Genomic DNA, 24,914 nt, shown 5'->3' on the forward strand with positions numbered 1-24,914 from the left:
GCACAGCCAGCCCAGCAACTGGGATTCGACCGCAGTATCCCAGCCCGCAAGAGCCTGAACTGGTGTGTGCTGTGGACGGAGAACAGGCAGGAACAAATTCTGCCAATGCTCGAGCCTCAGCAATGGCAGGGAACGGATTAGGTGAGATGAGCCCAAGTGATCCCAGCGGGCACCCCGCGCTGCAGAGGAAATCGAAAAAACCACAAGAGTCCTACCAATCTGACCTGGAACGGAAGTTCCTTCCCCACCCCAGATCTGTAGACCCCAAGAACATGAGCCAGGCTCACCAGCCTGGCATTTAGACACAGGATTCTCTGTACCACCTCGGAGGACTGGGCCCACCCCAACCAGTGTCCTGTCTCCAGCTGTAGCTGGTCTCGTTTGCTTCAGAGGAAGGTGAAAACCTCTCAGAATACATCATCCCTAGCTGCTAGCTGTGTAGGCCCTAGGACACACAGCTGAGGAATCCTGATGCCACCGCTCCCATGGACTCCAGGGAGGAGTGTGTGATCTGCGTCTCTCTGGGGCAAAGGAGAGGCTGGGGCTGAGGGGCAGACAAGGGAGTGTGTTTCTCTTATTGCATAAGGAAGCCAGGAGTCCAACAAGCTCCCGGGGGCGAGAGGTAGGAAACAGGTGACGGAAGATTAGCCAGAAAGCCCAGGGGCTGGGGCAACTCCTGCGCTGGAAAGAGCAGTGTTAGCAGCTCAGCCACGAGCCCACTCCTCACCTAGAACAAGGGGGCAGCACCACCATGTTGCGCAATGGACACTTGACAAAATTACTGGACGTAGTGATGGACATTGGCGGGGGGCAGGAGGGGGCTCCGGGCTGAGGCAGGGGGTTGGGGTGTGGGAGGGGGTACGGACTCTGGGCTGGGGGTGCGGGTTCTGGGGTGGGACCAGAAATGAGGGGTTCAGGGTGAGGGAGGGGACTCTGGGTTGAGACAGAGGGTTGGTGGGCGGGTGTGTGTGAGGGCTCCAGCTGGGGGTGCAGGCTCTGGGGTGGGGCTGGGGATGAGGGGGTGGGGTGCAGGAGGGTGCTCCGGGCTGGGACCAAGGGGTTCAGCGGGTGGGAGGGGGATCAGGACTGGGAAAGGGGAGTGGAGCGCAGGGGTCTGTGTGTGCAGGCTCGATGCAGTGCTTACCTCAAGCAGCTCCCAGAAGCAGCAGCATGTCCCCGGTCCAGCTCCTATGCAGAGGTGTGGCCAGGCGGCTCTGTCCACTGCCCCGTCCGCAGGTGCCGCCCCTGCAGCTCCCATTGGCCATGGTTCCCGGCCAATGGGCTGGGAGCCGCGGAGTCAGTGCTTGGGGAGGGAGGAAGAGGCAGTGTGCAGAGCTGCCTGGCTGCGCCTCCACTTGCAACAGCAGGGACGGGGAGCTGCTTGTGGGGAGCTGCCCGTGAGCACCCCCCACGGACCTCAACATTTTTACCATGGACACTTGTGTCTGTGTACGGACACGTTGCCGACCCCTGCGAGGACACTGCTCGCGGTTCAGCCCTCAGGACGCTCCCTAAGGAAGTTCGACTTCCAAAGGGGCCCCTAGGGCTGCTCTGAGATCTCAGGGCTCCTGAACCCCCCACTCCCCGATCATCCTGCCCTGGCCCTGCCAGGCAAGCCAGGGAAGTTGCTCCCACCTTGGTGAGCTCCTGTGCGTTAGCCAGGTTATCCACGGCGATAGCCAAAAACACGTTCAGCAGGGTATCTGGTCACCCAGTCAAGGCAGAGCCAGCTCCAAACACCTCTGAGGCCAAGGGCAACCATCCTTGCCCCAGCTCAAGCCACGCCTGGCTTTCAGCATATTCCCAGGGCTCTCTCAGCATAGGGGGCGTGGTCTGTGATGCACATGCAGAGCTCGCTTGCGCCCGCAGCACCTGGGGTTTCCTTGCAGGTCTCCCATCCAAGGACTGGCCCAGTGTACCAAGGACTAGTTTCACAGCCCCAAGCTCCAGCTGCTCCAGGCCTGATCCAGAGAATCGCTCTCTTCCCTTTGCTTACCGAGACAGCTAGCTATTTCTAATGCACCCATCACTGGGGCGTCTGAGCCCCACAAAGAACACCACTTCACCCTTCACTGACGAGCCCAAAGCACTCCTTCACACAGGTGTCCACTAATCCTCACAACCCTGGAACGTCCCGCCACTGAGGGAAAGGTCGCCATTATCCTAATATAACAGATGGGGACGCAGAGGCACAGAGAGAGGAACTGACTAGTCCGTGGTTGCACAATAAGCCAGAGGCAGAACTGGGAACAGAACCTAGGAATCCTGGCTCCCAGCCCCTCCTGCTCTAAGCACTAGACCCCACTCCCCGCCCAGAGCTGGGGTTAGAACCTAGGAGTTGGATTCCCTCTAGAGCCTGCTTTCTTTCTCTCCTGGGGCCACCGAGCAAAGGATACAGTTACCAAACAAGGTCAGAACAATGAAATAGACCGAGTACACCATCCCCTGATGGACTCCGCCCTGAGATTTGATACCATCGTACATTACCATGTTCCAGTCTTCGCCAGTCAAGATCTGAAAGGGAAAAGAACAAGGCACCACAGGAGGCAGAGAATCCTTTCAGACAGTGCGCAGGGGCCCACACCACCCCCATGACCAACCCTGAGATGGGAAGACAGGTCTCCAACCCTCTTTGAGCCATGGTGAACATCGCACCATCAAAATGGGGGCGGGTGAGGGAGTGGGTGCAGTCTGTTTTTGCTGGATGGCTTACTGGAAATCTTGGAAATGGGGCCTGGGAACTTTCTTGGCCCATCATGGAAATAGTGGGGCATCTTTTAACCCAGTGTGTTTCCTCCCAAAGGGTTCAGCAGGCATTTGAGTTCAATGGGTGCCCACAACATTGGCCTGCTAAACCCAAGGTTGTGAGTTCAATCCTCGAGGGGGCCATTTAGGGATCCAGGGCAAAAATTGGGGATTGGTCCTGCTTTGAGCAGGGGGTTGGACTAGACGACCTCCTGAGGTCCCTTCCTACCCTGATATTCTATGAGTCTATGAACACAGTGAATGACAATCGCTTCCCCTTTGTGGGCCTTTCCCCTAAGTTCACGCCGTGATGTCTCTTCCTGTTTCCCTGCCCAGCTCTAACCGCCTGCGACAGCGACCGAGTGGTGGAGCGCGTACCTGAAATACTGTCATTATTGCTGCTGGGAAAGTATCGAAGTTGGTGGAAGGGGTCCCGTCGTCAAAATTGAACCTGCACAGGGGAAACACCAAACCAACACACACAGGCATATTACTCACACCCCCCTTACCTGCCTGCCATGTCAGAGGGAAAAGAGTTAGCCAGGAGTGTCTGATCCAGTCCCAGCCTTTCCCAGCAGATGGCACTGTCGGGGAGCGGGGCAGGACTGCTGGCTGCGGGAGGCACTCCCAGCTACTGCAGTCCCAGCCTCTCTCTGCAGGAGGCGATACAGGGGCACTGGCTGGGACCAGCTCACTATTAGTCCGGTCCCAGAGCTTGGTGGGATCTTGGAAAGGCAACAGGTTGGCTGAGGGCTTGGCTCAGAGGGTCCCCCCAATTACTCACTGGCCCCCAAAGAGCTGCATCCCCAAAAGGGCAAAGACGACGATGAAGAGGAAGAGAAGGAACAGCAAGCTGATGATGGACTTCATGGAGTTCAGGAGAGACACCACCAGGTTCCGTAGGGAAGCCCAGTACCTGTGGAGAGCGACCAAAGGAACCACAGGTGAGCCCCTGGCAGCGTGTGATCGGGTGATGGCAGACAAGTGCACACATATCGATGGGCAGATGTACACGTGTGATTGGGTGTTTGTGTCTGTGGCCGTGTTATTTGCCGGCTGCATGAGACAAACTCAAATGTGCCTTTAGATCGGAGGTGGGCAAACTGTGGCCCATGGGACACTCTTGCCCGGGCCTTGAGCTCCTGGCCAGGGAGGCTCGCCACTGGCCCCTCCCCTGCTGTCCCCCCGCAGCCTCAGCTCACCCTGCCGCCAGCACTCTGGGCGGCGGGGCTGCAAGCTCCTGCCGGGCACCGTGGTTGCGAGAGCCGCCGGCCTGCCCTGGTGCTCTAGACTGCGCGGCAGCGTGGCTGGCTCCTGGTGCTCTGAGCGGCATAGTAAGGGGGCGGGTAGTGGGGGGATTGGATAAGGGGCAGGGGGTCCCGGGTGGCAGTCAGGGGACAGGGGGTGGTTGGATGGGGAGGAGGTTCTGGGGGTGGGGGCGGTCAGGGGATGAGGAATTGGGGGGTTGGATAGGCATGGGAGTCCTGGGGGACCTGTCAGGGGGCGGAAGTGTGGATAGGAGTTGGGGCAGTCAGGGGACAGGGAGCGGGGGGGGAGGTTGGATAGGGGGTGGCGTCCTGGGGGGGGGCTGGTTTGGGGTGGGGGGTCCCGGGAGAGGGAGGTCAGGGGATAAGGAGCAGGGGGGGTTTGATGAGGTGGGGATTCTGAGGGGGGCAGTCGGGGGTGAGAAGTGGGAGGGGGTGGATAGGGGGCAGGGGCCAGGCTGTTTGGGGAGGCACACCCTTCCCTACCCGGCCCTCCATATAGTTTCGGAACCCCGACGTGGCCTTCAGGCAAAAAAGTTTGCGCACCCCTGCTTTAGATGTTTATACGGTCATGGCACAGCCTAGGGCTCACAGTTAAAGGTGAACACCAACAAACGGACACACACACGAGCATGTGGACACACACATGCACTCAAGCACACACACATTGTAACTTAGGGTTGCCAACATTGCATTGAAAAAATAAGAGACTGTTTTCTTAGCACCCCTGCCCTACCCCTCTTCCCACTGTTATTATAATTAATAATTACTGTTAATAATAAGCAGTACTCTGGGGGGTATTTCTTGCTGCTTTTTGCATCACTCAGCAACTCCCAATCTTGTTGTACAGAAATAAAAAAGCAACGGACGCCCCTTGTAATAAGGGACTGTTGGCAACCCTAAGCGTACCCCCCCCACCCCCCCATACACACACTGGAAGCAAGAGAACTTACTTTGTGATTTTGAAAATACGCAATAACCTGAGAGCTCGTAACACGCTGATTCCAAAGGATGTTCCAGGCTTCATGACAGCCCAGATCACCTCAAAGATGCTCCCTATGATAACCTGCCCGAGAGCAAAGAAGCATATTAGTGGCCTAGAAAACACCCTGGGCCTTGGCTGTGCAGGGACCCTTGGAGCGGACACCTCCCAGCCTCTCCCACCTAGGGGCTGGCAGCATGCTCAGGACAGGCTGTGTATTCACACACATGACTCCAACACCTGTACCCAAGGGCACACACATGATCACAGGCACATGTGCGCACCCACCTGCCAATGCTCACCTCTGTGCATGCACTCCCACCCTGCCCCCCGTACCTACCCATTAGCATGTACAAATGCGCACAGACACAATCCTGCCTCCAACCCCATGCAGCTGTAAATCCGCACGAACTCCACAAGGCCAGATTCTGATCACAGCTGCACTGCTGTAAATCCCGATTAACTTCAGTGAAGTCAACTTCAAGGGAGCTACTGTGAATTTACACTGGTGTAACAAATCACAGAATCCAATGGAGCTATTCCAGATTTACACAGTTGTAACTGAAACCAAAATTGGGCTCAATGGAGATACTCCAGATTTACACCGGTGTAACTGAAACCAGAATATGGCCCAACGGAACTGCTCCTGGTTTAACGGGTGCAAGCGAGCCCAGCCACCCCTTGCAGGCCCCGTGGCGGGCAAGGAGGTGCGGACTTACGGCGCAGTCGAAGCAGTTGAAGGAGGAGTGGAAGTAAGGCCGCGTTCCGAGCCCGTACATTTTTATAAACATTTCGGACATAAAGAGTCCTAAGAAAATGAATTCTGCATAGTCTGTGTGAGAGAGAGAGAGAGAGAGATGACTCAGACCTGCCCAGATCTCCCTGCCAGCTCCCTCCCACCCTGCTGCTCTCTCCACTAAGAGAAACCCAGAAATTAAACTGCCCATTGAATGACCCACTAATAATCTCTTCCATTCCTAGAAGAAAAGGAGTACTTGTGGTACCTTAGAGACTAACAAATTTGTTACGTGCCACAAGTCCTCCTTTTCTTTTGGCGAATACAGACTAACACGGCTGCTACTCTGAAACCTTCCATTCCTAGAGCGCCCTCACCCCAAAGGATCACAGAGTGCTTTGCCATCTGATAGACACTCACATAGGGAGACTGTCCGTTCCCACCAAAATCCTCTGGTGCAGGGGGTGTGGCAGCTGGTTAACAGCACAGAACAGTGCCGCGCAGACAGCAGTCACCCGCTCTGGGGTGGGGCACAGCGGCTGTTTAACCGTCCATAGTAGGGACACCGCCCTCAGTGGTGAAATGCAGCCACCTGTAGGGCTGGGGTGCACCAGAAGTTAAACAGCCATGCCATCGAGGAGAGGAAAGGAGGACTCCTCAATCCAAGTGAACCATCTGAGGGGATGTGAGAAAGAAAGGAGCGTGTGCTCAGGCCGCCGGCCATACTCACAGAGGAAGTCGGATAGCCAATCTGGCTGGCTGTAGTGTACTATAGCAACACACAAGGTGTTGAGTGCTACCAGACTGAGGACTGTCCAGTAAAAGGCCTGAGTTTTGACCATTCGGCGGATATAGAAACGCATCCTCCTCTCCCTTTTGTGAAAAAAGGTGGAGTTTTCCAGCTTGGCACTTTTGATGCTGGCTCGAGCAAAGGGTGAACCTGCAGAGGGAAGAGAGGAAGGTTAGGAGCAGCCCCTGGGCAAAGGCCCCAACATGGCTGGAACAGGTGTTAGAGGGGGCAGTTTATTGGGTTTCCCCATTCCCCGAAATAGCTAACTCTCCACCCGCTTCTCAGTTGAGTAACATGGCACCTGGGCCGAGGATCTCAGTGCACTTACTGGGGTCAGCCTGTAGGACAGAAAGAGAAGGATCCTGCATCCAATAAACTGCAGTGTGTGTGGCAGTGTGACCCAAGGACCTCCGGATGCCAACTGGCAGAGGGCCCAGGAGTATACAGGGGAACAGGGATCCCTGGGTGCACTAAAAGGGGTTATGTAAGGTGGCTACTGAAAGCCTGTGTCACGCTCATCCTCATAATCTTTGCAAGAGGTACATATGGAGAATATGCGAGGAGCGATGAGTATATGCTAAAACTGATCTTCCCTTGGTCTGGGAGTTAAGGCAGGTCACCAAAAGGTGGCCCACATACTCCTGCCAGGCAGGGGAAGGAGATGCTTCTCTCTCTAGCCAGGAACATGCAAACTGCAAATTGTCTGGTACACAATAGACGCCCATTTACAGTCTGAGCAAAATGCAAATTAACAGATTGCGGGGGCTGGAGGAAAACACAAAACCAGCAGGAGTTTATGGGTAAGACAATGAACTTCTGAAACTAGGTGAACCCCCAGTTATTCCTTTAATTGGTGAAGAAAATTGGAGAGTGGGCTTGATCTTATGAGAATGGGTCTCAACCAAACTGGTTGAAAACTCTGGGGACAGAACTTGGGGTATCTTGTAGGAGATAGGGGAGTGCCCTGCCCATTAAGGTTAGTCTCTAGAAAGTGTGTTACGATTTTGCTTTATATATAATAACCATTTGTTTCCGATATTCTTACTTGCTATCACTTCCATCTCTTCTTGTTTTCACTGTATATCTCAAAGCGTGTTAAGCTAAGTGGTGATCCTGCATAGAATCCACCAAGCTGGTGTGTCTAACTCCTTTGGGAACAGCCAATCTCAGAGTTGTGTGAGTGTTCAGTGGAACAGGAGCGCTTGGAGGACCTGGGGTTCAGCGAATGCCTATCACTAGCCTGTACAGACAGAGCAAGGCCTGCAGGGACCTGGGGAGCGGTGCCAGAGGCTGGTGGTTTCAGGGAGCTGGTCCACAGCAGGGACAGATACAATTCCCTAACACTAAGGGCAAGGGTGGTCAGGTGACTCACAGCCCTGGGAAGCGTCACAGCGGCAGACAGGTTTGTCCTTTCCCGCATCACACGGTGCCCACCGTGGCTGCACACAAGGCTGCGGACCTACCCACTGAGGAGATGTCGGCCAGCTGATCATCTGCCTCCTCCGGGTTCAGCAGGTCTGTCTTGCTTTTCTTGATGGTGGCTCTCCGCAGAGCTCCAACAACAGGAACATGGCAAGAGAAACAGACATTATCCTTTGGGTTTCCCAGTCAGACTCTGTACAGTGCCCTGGCTGGAAGGGGCTGGAATAGCCAGGAGCACCCCCTTGGTGACCCTGCCCTGCCCCCTTCTGAGAGGAGCTAGAGAAGCCAGGTGCTCCCCACACAGCCAGTGCTCCTGCCCCACTCCCTACAGTGCCCCCCGCTAGACGAGGCTGCACCAGAATTTCTCTGCTGTTTTTCCTATCTCCAGAACTTTTTGGAACATGGGCAGATGAACAGCACCTGTTTATACTGAGCCCTCAAGCCAGCCCCCTGGACTGCCCACCATTAGTGCAACTGTGTTCGGAAGCCCCCGGGGAGCCACTCGGCATTCAGGGGCACACAGCTTACCATCAAACGGGAGCCTCTGCTCTTCCTCCGTCTCATCCTCTGCTAGGATCACTTCTTCTGAGGGAAAAGAACCGGGAATTAATCTAGGCAACAACACGCCCCTGGAATTCTGGGGAAACTTCTTAAGCTGTGCTGGGATGGGGCCAAGTTGAGTCCGCTCCAGTCAAGGGCCAGAGCGAAGGGCATCTACGCTACCACATTTCAGGGGGGAGGGGCCCCATGGTGCCACATCGAGGTCCAATGCAGAAAGAAGCCACATGGCCAAAGGGCCCCTACCACAGGGCACCCCTCCCCAGGGCACGCAGGAGGTGGCGTGCTGGCTGGAGGGCCCTAGCAAGGGGAAGGCAGGCTGGAATGCCCTGGGAGGGAGGAGGGCTCAGGTGGAAAGGAGTGACTGGGAATATGGAAAGAGGTGTGGGGTCCGCATCATTCACTTCACTCCCACCAGGACACCCATCTCTTGTCCTAGCAGCTGGTCAGTGACTCCATAACCCTGCCCTGGAGGGGTGAGAGGGGAAGAGCAGACGATGTTGCACCAAAGATCAGAGCCAGGGGGAATGTTCACTTGGGAGCCTGCATGGAGCTCACTCAGATTCCGGGGCTCCTTGCTGAGTGGACTGACAGGCTGGGTTCATCGAAAGGGGCCCAAGTTTTCGGGGAGATCTTGGTGTTCCAGATGCCACCTTTGGGCCCAGCCCCAGAGATGTGTTTAGGTGCCTAACTCCCACTGATTTCAAAGGTGCCGCAGTACCTTTGGTGATCTGGGCCTTTGAGCCTTTGGGTGGGTTGGCAACTCAAACTGAAAGCCAGGGCAGGGGATGCGAACCGACCCGACACATACTTCCCAGAGGCAGGGAAATAGCATCTGCCATTGCTGGGCAGAGGCCCAGAGAGGGGCAGGGACCTAGTGCATTAGAACTGAGAAGAGTATGCTCCCCCCATCCCCGGCTGGCATTGTGGTAGAAAGGAGTCCTCACCCGCTTTGGAGATCCACTCCATGTAGCCGTTGAGCTCCCTCTCAATCTGCTGCTGCCGTCTCAACTTGAGAAACGCCCGCCGGTTCTCCACCCGCTCTCTTTCCTTGGCAAACTCCCTGCAGGCATCAAAACAGTCAAACTGTCTGCCAGGCTGCCCTGCACATGTCTGAGCAGGTGGGTATCACAAGGAGGGGGCAGAATGCACCTCCTCCCCCGAGAAGGTGCTATTTGGGGCACCCTGTGCATGCGGAGTGTGTGTGTGTTTACCTGTGTGAGAAGGGTAAGTGTGTCCATGTGCCTGGTATGTGTGACCATGTCCGTCTATGCGGTATGTGTGCGCCCATGTATCTACATGGACTGTCAGGGGTGTACACATAGTGTGTAAGACGTGCACCTACACGTGTGTCCGGATATACGTGTGCCCACGTCTGTGGGTGAGCAGCATGGCTGTGGGTGCAGGGCGTATGCCAGGGAATCCAATAGCAGCCATGGCAAAAGCCCATTGGGTTTGCTCTGACCCCTTCCCGGAGGATCGCACCTAGGACTTCTCCTCTGCAGATCTCCCAGCTCTTTACAAGGTGGGTCAGTGTCACTCTCCCCGCTTTACAGGTGGGGTAACTGAGGCACAGAGCACAGAAGTGACTTGTCCAAGCTAATGCAGCAAGTCAGTGGCAGAACCTAGGAATCCTGACTTCCAGGTTTCCCCGCTCAAACTACCAGAGACCACTCCCCTCCCAGAGCTGGGAAGAGCAGCCAGGTGCCCTGGCTTCCAGTCCCATGCCCTATTCCCTACAGAACATCCTGGGACCCTGGAAGTCAGTCGAGAATGCAATCCAGGGCAGGGGCCACACACTTACCCAGACAGCACCCCCAGCACAAGGTTCAGCATAAAAAAGGAGCCAATGATGATGAGGGGGATGAAGTACACCCAGTTCCAAGTGTTCCCTGAGGCATCGTTGCTCTGGGAGAGAAGGGAGTGACTCAGCCAGTGCGGGCTGCCAGGGCCAGGCTGTTCCTTCCCTCCAAGGAGGGGCTGGTGACCACGGACCCCAAGCAGCCGGCCAGCTCAGCAGGCCCACTCCTAGCCTACTTCCAAGAGAGCTGAGTCTGCTGCCCAGCCCCCATTAGGCTTAGGGTGACCATATTTCCCAAAAGGGAAAACCCTGCCAAGCTGGCATCAGCCACTGGCCCAAACTCCTCCCCCATGCAGGGCTGGCCTGAACCACCCACCCATGCTGCTCAGCCCCCAGGCCCACATGGGGCCATCCCGCAATGCTCACCCCCCGCCTTGGCTTGTGCCACTCAACCAAGCTGCTACCCCCCGCCTCTTGCCCATGCAGGGCTGGCCTGGCCAGAACCACTCACCCGAGCCGTCACCCCCTGCACGTTCCTCCATCTCCTGCTAGGCGTCGCATGCCATTTTTTGGGCAAAACTGGGCATCAGTTGGCAAGTGCAAATGGGACAAATGCCAAGTTTTGCCAAAAAAATTTGGGACAGCTGGGACAAGGCTTAAAAAAAGGGGCTGTCTCGGCCAAAACGGGACGTCTGGTCACCCTACATAGGATGGGCCCTGGCACCAGTGGGGTCAGCACAAACAGCCCCCGGCAGCCACAGACGGACTAGGCCACGGGGACTGATTACCTGTCCTGCTGCTCAGGTTGGGGCGCCTTGGCAGGGGATGGGGAGAACATGCCCAGCTGATGTCCCTACGCTCCTCCCAGAGCCAGGGCTAGAACCTGGGGTCCCGACTCTCAAAGCCCTGCTCTGCCTGCTAGGTTACACGCCTCCCGCCAACACCCTGGCACTAACTGCTGCTTGCAAACAAACCATAGGCCACTCTGCCGGTTCCCTCCCACAGCCACTGCCCTGAGGTGCTCAGAGTGAACCCAGCCGCTCCCCACTTTGTGCCTTGAAAGCAGACATTAGCAGCAGGTCATGGGTTTGCTCCAGGGAAGGTGCTAATGGACTCTTCTCCTGACTGGCTTCTTTGTCCTCCCCTTTGTAGTGCCAGGGGCTGGAGGGGCAGGAGCGGGGATGGGGCGCTTTGTGAGCCTCTGCTCCATGAGCTGCTAAAGATTCCTTGTCCCCATTTCTCGCTGCTAAATATAGGCCAAGGAACAAAGTGAGCGGCAGTCTCCCGGCTGCTCAGCCTAATGAGAGCCCAGAGTGCAGCAGAGGGGTCTGGTGACAGTGGTGCCTGGGGAGTGGGGAGCATGTCAAGGGGCCTCAGGGCCTCTATAGACTCTGCCATGCCCACCATCTCCCCATAACTGCAAGGGGCAGACTGGGTCCAGGCTCCCCTGCTGTGGCAGCCTTGTTAGGGCAGCTGCTCCACTCCCGTCCTGAAGGGACCTGAATTCTGCAAGGTGCTTGTGTCCTGCCAGATGCCTGGTCAACAGCTTGGCCTGTGGCATGGCCAGGGTGCCTCAGGATCTGCACTAGGAGCTGGGGGGGGAGGGTGACTCCCAGCTTGCGCAGACATACTTGGGCTAGCTGTTATTGAGTAGAGCCACCAGGGCAGCGGCAGCATGAGCTAGCTGCCCCGAGCACAAACTTACTTGGGGCCCATGGGAACATCCTCGGGGCAGCAAGTCCGTGGCTGCTGCTTCTAATGCGCTATCTGCACACGGGGTGGCAGGAGTGCATCTGTACGAGCTGGGGATCACACCCCTGACTTACAGTGTAGACGTAGGCTCAGCAGAAGGTGCAACAACCCCCCACGTCACACCCCAAGCCCTCTGAGCCATCCTGCCCCCAGGCACTGCTTCCCAATTCGGCTGGCAATTTAGGTCCCACTCAGAGGCAGATTGCCATTGCCTCTTGCCAATGGTTCGGCTGGTTCAGTGTCTGGTCCCCGCCCCCCTTTTCACACTGTAAAACAACAACAGAATCCTCTGTGCTGAAATGCAGCTGTCTCTGGAGGGGTGGGGGGTGCAACAGCTGCTTCGCAGCCAACGTCAGCCCCATGGTAGAGTCTGGACAGGGCAGCAAGCACTGGATGGTGGTAAGACAACTGTATGCGATACACATGTTTTCTGCTCTCCTCCTCTGCGAGAGGCTGGAAAGAAATGACTCGCTGGTTAATTATCCAGGGCTCCTTTCAAATCTAGCAGAAAAGGCACATGACGAAGACAAAAGGGAGCAGGGTTCAGAGGAAGCAATTACCCACAAGGCTGGGAGTTCGTGGGATGGTCCAGAGCAATTGGGTTGTCGATGACAGAATGCGTCATAAGGGCTTGTTCCACCGATGGATTGGCTCAACTGAACTGCACTGCTGCATCATGGGGGGTTCTGGGTCTCAGGCCCCCCCAATGGGTGGTTTTATCCCCTAGTCACAGGGGCAAACACATTGGCGCAGAGCTGATGGGGAAGTTGCATATACTCCTCTGACTGTTGCTCTATCAGGCATATGAGCTGGCTTGCGGACATCTGGGTCATTGCCATGAAGCAGAAGGTGGGCTGGAGGCTTGTGAGATTGTAATTAAGGTACATCATCACCCAAGGGCCTTGAATTGTAAAGTAATTAATGAACACACCTCCAGGGGAGGTAAGTGGAGACCATAACCAATATGGGGAAACTGAGGCACAAAGAGCAGCAGTGTGATTTTCCCAGTCCCCAAGGGGAAGTCTGTGCTCAGGATAGAACCCAGGAGAGCTCGCTGGAGCAGTAACTCATTAACTCTCCCCTCCGGAGAATATTTTCATTCTCAAAGTGAATTTCATTGGAGGATGGGAGCACCAGGCTGGCAGCCCCAGGGGATGGCCTGCTGCGTTTATCCACAGCGTGGCGAGCACGGTCAGCATCTTCCCTCCCATGCTCATGGCCCCTATCAACGTGCCTCAGCCCTCTCCTGGGGAAACCCAGCTTTGGGGGCAAGAGAGGACATAGGCACGCAGCTGCTAGGAACTTGGCTGAGACCCACTTAACTAATTTCACATAGGGACCAATGGTAGCACACCTCAGTCACAAGTGAATGGAGCTGAATTCAAACCAAGGCCCTAGAAGGGAAAGGCCACAACAGCCCATCTCCCAGCCTCTTGAGCCAGCCATGCTGGGCACTAGATTGGAGCGGCACCATCTACCTGGGTAAGGCCCTGTGAAGCATTCCCTAGTCCCCCAAGCCAGCCAGTCTCACTGCCATGGGGCCAGTTTGGAGGTGCACCCTGCTAGAAGAGAAAGGCCCAGAGACATTCCCTGCCTTCCTGAGCCAGCCAGTGCCCCTGCCCCAGGGCCAGCTTGGAGCCAGTGACTCCAAGAGGGGAAAGGCTCCATAGTGCCCCTGAAGTGGAACCTGAGTAGAACCTATGCCCTGGATGTGCATCCCACCCCCTGTGCACCTGCCCTCCTCCACAGTTGCCCACGCCCACCCACGCAGAAGTGTCTTGCAAAGCCCTTGTCCACAGGCCCGCATAGGTGCTGGAGCAGAGCCCTGCATGGGACTAGTCTTCAATCCTGCTCCCGCTATCGTGGCAGTGGGTCCTGCAGGATCCCAGTTCTATTGCAGGGCTCCATTCTGGAGCTCCTCCTGCTCCCACCTGCAGCAGACTGCCATTGCTTCTGGAAGGTCAGCTCTCGCCAAGAGGACTGGCGCAAAGCAGATCCTAAACCACCACCAGTTTGGAGGGGCTGACAACAGCTGACTCACGGAGCAATGCTGGCTGCTACTAATCCACTTGGAAGCCTTTGGGGACTAGAGAGAGATGCAGGCGGTGCTGCTCCCGCTGCGGTGGGCCTGGGACACGAGGTCTCTCTCCTGCATTAGTGTGATTAGCTCATGGAACTAGGAATAATTTATGTTTACATTGCGCTTTCCGTCCCCAAGTGCTTCATGGTCTCTAGAGAAGGATCTGCCACCCACCACCAGAATGCAGCTACCTCTGCGGGGGAGCACGGCAGCTGTGTAACGGCCCACACCCACACTGCGTAGCAGCTTTTGGCAGAAAGCGAGAAGAATCCTGTGTCACACACAGATTTCAAGGGAGGGGTTGGGGAGGCCGAATGGAATTTGAGCAGGAGCCTGGAGCTAAGGCTGCTACTCTTGGGGACAGAGCCACGGGATTCCAGTGATCTCACTGTTGTGTTTTATCCAAAAGGCAGATGCTGTGGGCGTGCAGCTTCCCTTCCAAGCAAAGCATTGAGCTCAACAGCCCTTAAGGGATAGGAGAAGTGCCCCCTTCTGGATCATCAAGGCAATTTCCTGCTGCACCCTGGGCTTTCCTTCCTGGTCTCCACCCAGAACTAACTGGCCAGGTCACCGTTCAAAGCACCTCTCGTCCTATTCAGTCTCATACCCAGACAGCTAAACTCAAGCTCCCCCAGCCCAGCTACGTGCTAATGCACCACAGGGCTGTCCTTGCACACACCAGACATACTCAGACACCTACACACTTTAGTGTTAACACACACAGACATATTACAACCATGCTACCATAACCTGGCACTTACACAGTTGCAAATTAACACACCTACTTTTCCACACTGCTCCCTTCACAGGTTCTCTCACAAGGTCCTGCCCTGCCACTCACACACTACAGTGCCATGCTCACTAATGAACTCCCCTCTTGCAAGCTAACACACTCAGCCACAGTGGAACAGGGTCACCCCCTCCAGAGCATCTCTCATGACATGGGACAGCTCTGCAGCATCCCTACCTCAGTTTCCCCTTCCAGGGTGGGTCCCCTCAGCCTTCCCCACACTGGTCACATGACAGCCCTCCAGCTAGTCACTAAATAAACTTGAATGCTTCCAGGATAACAAGGGTCCAACTAAAAATCCTAACAAACAACAGGTTCTTCTCCCCCTCTGGAGCCCACTTTCTGGATTCAGTTTCTCTGCCCCTTCTGGGCTACCATGAAACCATTCCCCACCCTGTCACAGAGCACTAACTCCCCAGCTGCTTCCCCTGGAACTCCTCTCCCAGTCTACAGGTCCTGGCATTCCCCGGTCCCTGCCCCACAGAGAAACTGGTGCTTTTAGCTGAGCCCTACCTCCCAGGACTTTCTCCCTGGAGGCCCTTTATCCTCGCAAGTTCCTACTGTCTCCCCTACCAAGGAACTCCCTGCTTTCTCCTGGGGCTAACCTGTCTCCCTGAAAAAGAATTCCCTGGAACACAGTTTGCTCAGCCCTTTTTAGGAGACCCAGGTGTTCTCAGGTAACCCATCGCCTTAGCTCCACCCCCTCAGGCTACAAGGCAACTAATTATGGCACAGGTAGGGCTGGTCCCATTTGCCCTGTAAGGGCCAGTGACCGTCTCTCTCTCACTCGCACACACATCCCTGTCACCTTCCCCAGCAATCCAGAGACCCCTGGCTGTGCATGGGAGCTGTCTGAAAGGCCCCCTCTCGCACCTTTCCCCTATATGCCACCACCAGGCAGGCCCAGCTTCATCCCCCATTCTCCAGCCTGCCACGAGGCCTACGGGCTCCAGGCCAGGCACCGCCCTCTCTCTTTTTCTCTTCTTCTCTCTCCCCTTCTCCCCCACCCCACATCTCTGTGGAGCACTTTATCCTTTTCCCTGGCTCAGCAGAACGCCCCAGCTCATTAATTCTGCACGCATGGCCAGCCGCGTGCCTGGCCTCTTGGTTGTGAGGACCCCATTGCACTTTGGATCAGGGACAAAATGCTGAGAGAGAAGCAGGCTGTCAGCATCCTGGAAGCAGGCTCCCCTTAGGCTGGGCACTGCTGCCTGGCAGCTTCTTAACTGCAGTCCAGGGGAAGCCACGAGCCTCCCTCTGGAGTCTGGACACATGTCAGCCACAGGATGCCTCTTGGGTCCAGTGTCAGGGTTGTGAGGGGGCTGGCTGCCTCGGGCTGATGGTTATTGGCCCAGCTGAGAATATGCCCCAGTAGATTCAGGACTTGTGAACAGCCAGGTCTGTTCTGGTCTCACTCATGTAACTCAGAGCTGAGAAACGGGTTGTTTTGGCCAAGAAGATTTGTGCCTCTCTCTAGGGGCTGCAGTGATTCTATAGGGCAGGACCAGGGCCAGGAAGGCACAGTAGAGCCAATGTCCATATTTGGTGGATTCAATGGACCTGCAGTACAGAAATGACAGCCGTGCCAAGTGAGTGCGGTGACCCTGCAGTACAGAGACGGCACCCGTGCCAGGTGGGTGCAGTGACCCTGCAGTACAGAATCAGTGCAGGTAGCAGGCAGGTCAAAATGCTTTACAACCATTAATTAACAAACTCACCCTGTGAGATCATCACCCCCATTTTACAGATGGGAAAACTGAGGCACAGCAGAGCAGTGACTCCCCCATGGCCAAACCATAAATCAGCTGCAGACTCAGGAAGAGAACACAACAGTCCTGATTCTCAGCGTTATGCTCAGACCGCTAAGCACAGCTTCTTTATCCAAGTAATGAAAAGCAATATGTGCAGGGAACCCCCTACCCCTCATGAGTTTCCTGCCCTGCCCCCCAGATGCCAGGCAGTGAAGGCCTTAGAGCCCAGGGCTGCTGCAGGCAGGGACTCACATAATAAAGGAGTTCGGTCCACCCTTCCATGGTGATACACTGGAAGACAGTCAGCACAGCAAACAGGATGTTATCGAACTGCGTGATCCCGTAATTCGGGCCTTCCCAGTACTCACGGCATTCTGTCCCATTGGGGCACATGCGGGCTGGTTCTTCTGTCCCACATGGAACATCGACCTTGATTTCGCCTGCAGGGTGGGAAAAGAAAAAGGACTGATATCCCGATGGCAGGTGGGCAGCCCTGCAAAAGTCAGGTAACCCCCATGGCTGGCGGGTAACCTTACATCTGACAGCTAATCTGAGGGCTGGTGGGTTACCCCACAGAAGCCAAGGGCTTCTCCCTACATGGCCCCTTCCGCTTGTCAGAGAGCTGAGGTAGTAACGATACCAAGCCCTTCCCGGATCCTTTTGCTGGAAGACCCCAGTGCGGGGCACAGGAATTGTGTGCAGAGAGAAAGCAGTTGACGTTCAGGAGCCTGGCATCCAAAGAGCCAGCCTGGTCTCTACAAAGGGAGGGGGAATGGACAGAACCTGTGTCTGAGGGTATCAGGAAGGAGCCCTGAACCTGCTCCTGTTGGAGTCAGTGGCAGCAGGGCTGGGCCCTGTGCTCTTCGGGGATGGGAGCCTTGGGGAAGGAAGCGTTGGGGCACCTGGTCATCCCCACACATGCCATGCCATGCAGCCCTCCTGTGTACAGCACTGGCAAGTCCTCCCCCCTTCGCCCTCCATGATCCCAGACATACTCCCTCTCTGAAGGGGACTGGGATCCCCACACTGAGTTCCAGACCCTTCCCCTCCTATTTCTCTGACCCTCAGCACCACAGCATCTGAACATCTCAAAGTCACTCCTTGACCTACCAGCCACCACCCTGGGGTATTACCCCATTGCACAGATGGGGAGCAGAGACACAAATGACTTGCCCAGTTACACAGGGAGGCCATGGTTAAGCCAGGAACTGGACCCGCATCTCCTGGGTCCTGGTCCAGCATCTCTTCTTCTACTCCCAAAGCAGGGAAGGGATGGTCCCTCTCTACAGTGCCTTATGGAGACCCCTCCTGGGACCCTGAGCTGAGCTCCAGCCCCTGACTCCCAGACACCCTGTCCTGGTGCAGGGAGGGGCCCTGCACTGAGTGCTGGTTCCCTCCAGATTGGTAGCCGGGATTTGCAAATACTAATTCGAGCCACTTCTCTCGTGTCTGCTGGGAGAGTCAGATTGCCTGGAACACTGCAGGTGCTTCCTCCGTCCCCCTCTCCTTCCCTCCCCAACCCCCTTCTCGATGACATGGCCGCGTTGCAGAAATAGCTCTCCCTCAATTAACACCATCTCCATCAGGGGAGAGAAATAATTAGGCCATTCCATATTGAGCGCAGGCCAGGGGCCCAGGGAGGAGTGGGAGAGAGAGAAGGAAAGAGACTAGTGGGGATGACAGGCAGATTCCAGCACCGCACCCTGGGACACTTGGCCAGGGAAGGTGCTGTCACTCGTTGGCTGGGCTGCTGCTCACAGGGCCGGTGCCAGCTGGGTTCATACCACCCTCTCTCACACACAACAAGGACTGGGATTTTCCAGCTGAGGCTCTTCAAGCCCTTTACAGATGTTCCTTCATCTAGCCTTGATCCATGTCAACATGCCCTCCACATGGTAGGGGGGGAAACCGAGGCACAGAGAGGGGAAGTGACTTGCCTGAGGCCACATACCAGGTCAGTGCCAATGCTTGGACTAGAACCCAGATGTCCTGACTCCCTGTTTGCTGCTCTACTCCTTAGACCATTTTTCCTCTAAGAGCTCGGAGTAGAACCTCCAAGTCTCAAGCATCCTGCTCTATGCCCAACCCCTCCAAGAGTGGGGATTAGAACCCAGGTGTCCTAGCTCCCAGACCCCTGCTAGACAAACATTCCTCCCTATGTGGAACCAGCAGGCAAGTAAAGGGAGCTTGTGCTGGCTCCTTTCTGCCACTTGACTGGCAATTCCCTGCGTCACTCACCTACGGGACCCCGATCCGAACGCAGGGGACAGGCGATGCGGGCACTGGACCTACCTGTCACCAAGTCAAAGCAGGTGGTGTGAAATTTTCCCATATAAAATTCTAATCCTATGATTGCAAAAATAAGGATTGCAAAAAACAAGAGTAGGCCAATTTGTAGCAGAGGTATCATAGCCTTCATGATGGACTTCAGAACAACTTGTAAACCTGGGGCGGGAGAGAGGGAGACAGGGTGTCAGATGGCTGCTCCCACGGCAAAGGCGGGGCCATGGAATTCTGGGGCCCCGGAGCAGTGAGGGGAGAGTCCCTCACTTTACAGCTGTGTGGGGACCCCACCAAGGATCCTGTGCTCAGCAATGAGACTCCACACCAGGAGGGCAGTAGATCAGTTAGTTAGACTAGAAACTCTGGGGGCCAGGCTTATCTTTGCGTTCTGTGTTTGTACAGCACAATGGGGGCCTGGTCCCTGACTGGGGCATCTAGGTGCTACCGTAATACACCTAATAAATGTACAGCACCCAGCACAATGGGGTCCTCTCCATGACCAGGGCTCCTACACACTGTCATAATCAAGCATCACAGAAGGGGTCATCCTCTTCTAGGCAGCACTGGGGAGACACCTCCCGCCCCCCGCAAGTGAGACCATTTGGTTCTGGACTCCTAGGTCCCTGAGTAATGTTTGCAAACGGAGAAGTGCTTCAGAGACCAGCAGCAGTCACTCTCTGAACACACAAGGTCAGACAAGCTCTTCTAAAACCTCTCTCTGCAGCAGCTCCTGCCAGTTCCCAGCTTCAGTATGAGAGTAGCAGGGCAGCTGTTGGGAGCTGAGTCCCACTGGGGGATGACAAAGCCCAGGGCTGGGTGCCGGATCCCATAGGGAGGTAACAGGGCCTGGGGTTGGGTGCCGGGTCTCATTGGGGGATAACAAGCCCAGGGTTGGGTGCTGGGCCCCGTGAGGAGGTGGCAGGGACCTGTGGCTGGATCCCAGGTCCCATGGGGAGCACAAGGACTAACTCACTTACTTGGAATCCCCGACACCAGCTTTAGTGGCCGGAGCACACGAACTGCCCGCAGCGTTCGCAGGTCGAAGTCAGAGCCGACTTTTGCCAAGATGCTGCAAGAGACGAAGGGGAGAGAGACAAAATAAGGGGCATGCTGGGAAGTGAGGCTGCCTGCCCTGCGTGGGGAAAGCTCCCCTCTGAGAGGAACACTGTAATTTTGCCACGGGAGGGGGGGGAGAAAGGCATGTGTGGATGGGGCTACAGTAGGAACTGGTGGAAAGAAGGGGTCTCACTGCAACTGGGCAGCCAAGACTCTCAGGGTCAAATTCTACCCGCAACAGAGCTGGGAACAGAGCCCAGGAGACCTGACTCCCAACTCCCTTTGATCAGACCGCAAGCTTTCACTCCTCTCCCCGAGCCAGGGAGAGAACCCAGGAGTCCTGCTGTTACCGGCTAAAGTGAAGGGGGCCTGCTTCATGAAAAATAAAATCATCATTTACTTATTTCTTTCGCACTTCCTTCCATGGATCCCACAGTGCTCTCCAACAGAGGAACACGCAGGAATAACTTGCTCAGCACTGAGGGTGCAGCAGCTGGTTAACGGCGCATGGCAATACCGCACAGCTGTTCTGGAAGTGCATGATCCAATCTTCATGTGCAAACCCAGGGGGAGTGGAAGGAGGCAGAATTCAATTATCTGTCTTGACATTTGGCCAGGATATTGGAGCTAATATCCCGACTCTTAGGAAAAGTGCCACAGGATCCCATGAGCAAAAGCTGACAAGAGCCTGGTTTCATGGCATCCAAGAAGGGGCCAATCCAACGTCACCTCAGTCACACTGGGAATGTCACTCTACTGCCTGCAGCAAAGCGAACCCTGGCACCATGCTGAGGCAGTGGGGGCAGCCCTGGCTGACTGGGAAGAGCGTTCCCTATGGAACCCATCTCAGCCCCTGGGTTTTCCTTGGAGGTTTTCCAGGCCTGCATATACCTAGCCTGTGAATTCAGACAGGATCATAGCGTGGATGGCCTCAGTGGTTATAACCAGCCCGGTTATAACACACAAACCTGTTCAGATTGTAGCACTGAGCATTTCAGATCAGACTCATAACTGGTTTCATCAGCCCAGTATCTAGAGCTTCCTTAAAATGCTTCCCTGCAGTTTTCAGTGGGATACAGGATTCTCCATTACCTTCTGACCTAAACTCTCGGGTAGCGTGGCTGTGTGGGTGTTATCAGCAGCCACCTTCTACCCTAGAAGTCTCTGCATTTCCGTGCTGGGGGAGCCATCCCAGTACAGTGTTGTTGTGAGGCTGTTAAACAGCTGCCACTTTCACCCCACCCAGAAGTGGCTGCACTTCGAAGGAAAGTGAATTGTTCCATATTTAGATCTCTTGGGATGAAAATGGCTCTGGAAATGGGAGTTAATCTAGCCCTGTGTTTGTCTCTTTCTTATGATAATTAAAAGCTGAATCACAGGGGTTCAATAAGTAACTCTGGTTACAAAGCTTTTATTCTTCCTGGCTACGAGACATGAATCAGCAAAAGGCACAACTCCAGTGAGAGGGGCGTGTGTGATAAACAGATAGATCCACACACTCTCCCCAAAGGACCATAGCTCAGAGATGCTGCGGCCTGGGCTCCCATTGTCAGCTTTAGACCTTGGTGGATGTAGGAAGGGAAGGGGATGCTGGGATAGGGACCCCCGGCATGAGGGTTACAAAGGATTTGGGGGCACATTTGGGGGGTTATGCCCTCATTTCAGACACTTCTCTGCTGCCAAGGTGCAAGCTCCTGTCCCAGATGCCCCTGTATTCTTACACACCCAGCACACACCTCTGCTGCCCTGTCACACCCCAGTGCCTCTGATCCAAACCCTGCCTGCCTGTCTCTTCCTTCCTGCGGTTACGTTCACCCCTCCAGAGCATCGCCAGGAAACCAATAATCCAGCAACTCCTTCGCCAGTTGTAGGGGTCGCTGGAGGTCCATCAATCATTCATGGGCCTTAGTGCCGCTCCTGAAAACACCTGCCCGGATATGAAACATTTGCTGTCCTTGCCACTCACCAAGGGTTTGGAACACCAGCGGGCTAAACTGGGGACGTTCCCCCCAATATCTCCCCAGCAAAGCTTTGGGGTCCAGATACTCAGGGAGGCAGATCATGATCAGCTCTAGGTTTGCGCATGTCTAGAATCTGGCCTCTTTTAAACATATCCCTGAGAGGTTAAAACTTTGTCACAAGCCTCCAGTGGCAGTGTGGTCCACGATTTGGTTCACAGATGAGAAAATCACTCGTCTAGGACGCCGTATTTGGGCGGTGGGGTGGCCGGTGCTCGCACTCTAGGACGCCGTATTTGGGTGGCGGCGTGGGTGGGGCTCGCGCTCTAGGATGCCGTATTTGGGCGGTGGCGTGGCCGGTGCTCGCGCTCTAGGATGCCGTATTTGGGTGGTGGCGTGGCCGGCGCTCGCGCTCTAGGACGCCGTATTTGGGCGGTGGGGTGGTCGGCGCTCGCGCTCTAGGACGCCGTATTTGGGCGGTGGCATGGGTGGGGCTCGCGCTCTAGGACGCCGTATTTGGGCGGTGGCGTGGGCGGGGCTTGCGCTCTAGGACGCCGTATTTGGGCAGTGGGGTGGCCGGCGCTCGCGCTCTAGGACGCCGTATTTGGGCGGTGGCGTGGGTGGGGCTCGTGCTCTAGGACGCCGTATTTGGGCGGTGGCGTGGGTGGGGCTCGCGCTCTAGGACGCCATATTTGGGCGGTGGGGTGGCGGGCGCTCGCGCTGTAGGACGCCATATTTGGGCGGTGGCGTGGTGGGTGCTCGTGCTCTAGGACGCCGTATTTGGGTGGTGGCGTGGGTGGGGCTCGCGCTCTAGGACGCCGTATTTGGGCGGTGGGGTGGCTGGCACTCGCGCTCTAGGACGCCGTATTTGGGCGGTGGCGTGGGTGGGGCTCGCGCTCTAGGACGCCGTATTTGGGCGGTGGCGTGGGCGGGGCTTGCGCTCTAGGACGCCGTATTTGGGTGGTGGCGTGGCCGGCGCTCGCGCTCTAGGACGCCGTATTTGGGTGGTGGCGTGGGTGGGGCTCGTGCTCTAGGACGCCGTATTTGGGCGGTGGCGTGGGTGGGGCTCGCGCTCTAGGACGCCATATTTGGGCGGTGGGGTGGCGGGCGCTCGCGCTGTAGGACGCCATATTTGGGCGGTGGCGTGGTGGGTGCTCGCGCTCTAGGACGCCATATTTGGGCGGTGGTGTGGCGGGCGCTCGCGCTCTACGACGCCGTATTTGGGCGGTGGGGTGGCGGGCGCTCGTGCTCTAGGACGCCGTATTTGGGCGGTGGGGTGGCGGGCGCTCGCACTCTAGGACGCCGTATTTGGGTGGTGGCGTGGCGGGCGCTCGGCTCTAGGATGCCATATTTGGGCGGTGGCGTGGCGGGCGCTCGCGCTCTAGGACGCCGTATTTGGGCGGTGGGGTGGCGGGCGCTCGCGCTCTAGGACGCCGTATTTGGGTGGTGGCGTGGCGGGCGCTCGCGCTCTAGGACGCCGTATTTGGGCGGTGGCGTGGTGGGTGCTCGCGCTCTAGGACGCCGTATTTGGGCGGTGGTGTGGCGGGCGCTCGCGCTCAGGACGCCGTATTTGGGCGGTGGCGTGGGTGGGGCTTGCGCTCTAGGACGCCATATTTGGGCGGTGGGGTGGCGGGCGCTCGCGCTGTAGGACGCCATATTTGGGCGGTGGCGTGGTGGGTGCTCGCGCTCTAGGACGCCGTATTTGGGCGGTGGTGTGGCGGGCACTCGCGCTCTACGACGCCGTATTTGGGCGGTGGGGTGGCGGGCGCTCGTGCTCTAGGACGCCGTATTTGGGCGGTGGGGTGGCGGGCGCTCGCGCTCTAGGACGCCGTATTTGGGCGGTGGCGTGGCGGGCGCTCGTGCTCTAGGATGCCGTATTTGGGCGGTGGGGTGGCGGGCGCTCGCGCTCTAGGACGCCGTATTTGGGCGGTGGCGTGGCCGGCGCTCGTGCTCTAGGACGCCGTATTTGGGTGGTGGCGTGGGTGGGGCTCGCGCTCTAGGACGCCGTATTTGGGCGGTGGGGTGGCTGGCACTCGCGCTCTAGGACGCCGTATTTGGGCGGTGGCGTGGGTGGAGCTCGCGCTCTAGGACGCCATATTTGGGCGGTGGCGTGGGCGGGGCTTGCGCTCTAGGACGCCGTATTTGGGTGGTGGCGTGGCCGGCGCTCGCGCTCTAGGACGCCGTATTTGGGTGGTGGCGTGGGTGGGGCTTGTGCTCTAGGACGCCGTATTTGGGCGGTGGCGTGGGTGGGGCTCGCGCTCTAGGACGCCATATTTGGGCGGTGGGGTGGCGGGCGCTCGCGCTGTAGGACGCCATATTTGGGCGGTGGCGTGGTGGGTGCTCGCGCTCTAGGACGCCGTATTTGGGCGGTGGTGTGGCGGGCGCTCGCGCTCTACGACGCCGTATTTGGGCGGTGGGGTGGCGGGCGCTCGTGCTCTAGGACGCCGTATTTGGGCGGTGGGGTGGCGGGCGCTCGCACTCTAGGACGCCTTATTTGGGTGGTGGCGTGGCGGGCGCTCGGCTCTAGGATGCCATATTTGGGCGGTGGCGTGGCGGGCGCTCGCGCTCTAGGACGCCGTATTTGGGCGGTGGGGTGGCAGGCGCTCGCGCTCTAGGACGCCGTATTTGGGTGGCGGCGTGGCGGGCGCTCGCGCTCTAGGACGCCGTATTTGGGCGGTGGCGTGGTGGGTGCTCGCGCTCTAGGACGCCGTATTTGGGCGGTGGTGTGGCGGGCGCTCGCGCTCTAGGACGCCGTATTTGGGCGGTGGCGTGGGTGGGGCTCGCGCTCTAGGACGCCGTATTTGGGCGGTGGGGTGGCGGGCGCTCGCGCTGTAGGACGCCATATTTGGGCGGTGGCGTGGTGGGTGCTCGCGCTCTAGGACGCCGTATTTGGGCGGTGGTGTGGCGGGCGCTCGCGCTCTACGACGCCGTATTTGGGCGGTGGG

At 57.0% G+C, this 24,914-nt stretch overlaps 1 protein-coding gene across 1 annotated transcript in view; it reads right to left on the reverse strand.

Moving 5' to 3' along the window:
• CACNA1A (calcium voltage-gated channel subunit alpha1 A) overlaps nt 1-24,914 on the reverse strand; it is a 195,829-nt gene that overhangs the window by 72,039 nt on the left and 98,876 nt on the right. The window contains 14 exon segments of the mRNA XM_073319217.1: nt 1,636-1,703; nt 2,397-2,514; nt 3,124-3,196; nt 3,530-3,661; nt 4,964-5,076; nt 5,712-5,824; nt 6,459-6,668; nt 7,982-8,080; nt 8,469-8,525; nt 9,446-9,561; nt 10,303-10,406; nt 16,925-17,112; nt 18,965-19,117; nt 19,933-20,024. Of these exon segments, the coding sequence (XP_073175318.1) occupies nt 1,636-1,703; nt 2,397-2,514; nt 3,124-3,196; nt 3,530-3,661; nt 4,964-5,076; nt 5,712-5,824; nt 6,459-6,668; nt 7,982-8,080; nt 8,469-8,525; nt 9,446-9,561; nt 10,303-10,406; nt 16,925-17,112; nt 18,965-19,117; nt 19,933-20,024 (1,636 nt within the window).

The sequence above is a fragment of the Lepidochelys kempii genome, chromosome 20 (genome assembly GCF_965140265.1).
Source record: "Lepidochelys kempii isolate rLepKem1 chromosome 20, rLepKem1.hap2, whole genome shotgun sequence".
Taxonomy (NCBI): domain Eukaryota; kingdom Metazoa; phylum Chordata; order Testudines; family Cheloniidae; genus Lepidochelys; species Lepidochelys kempii.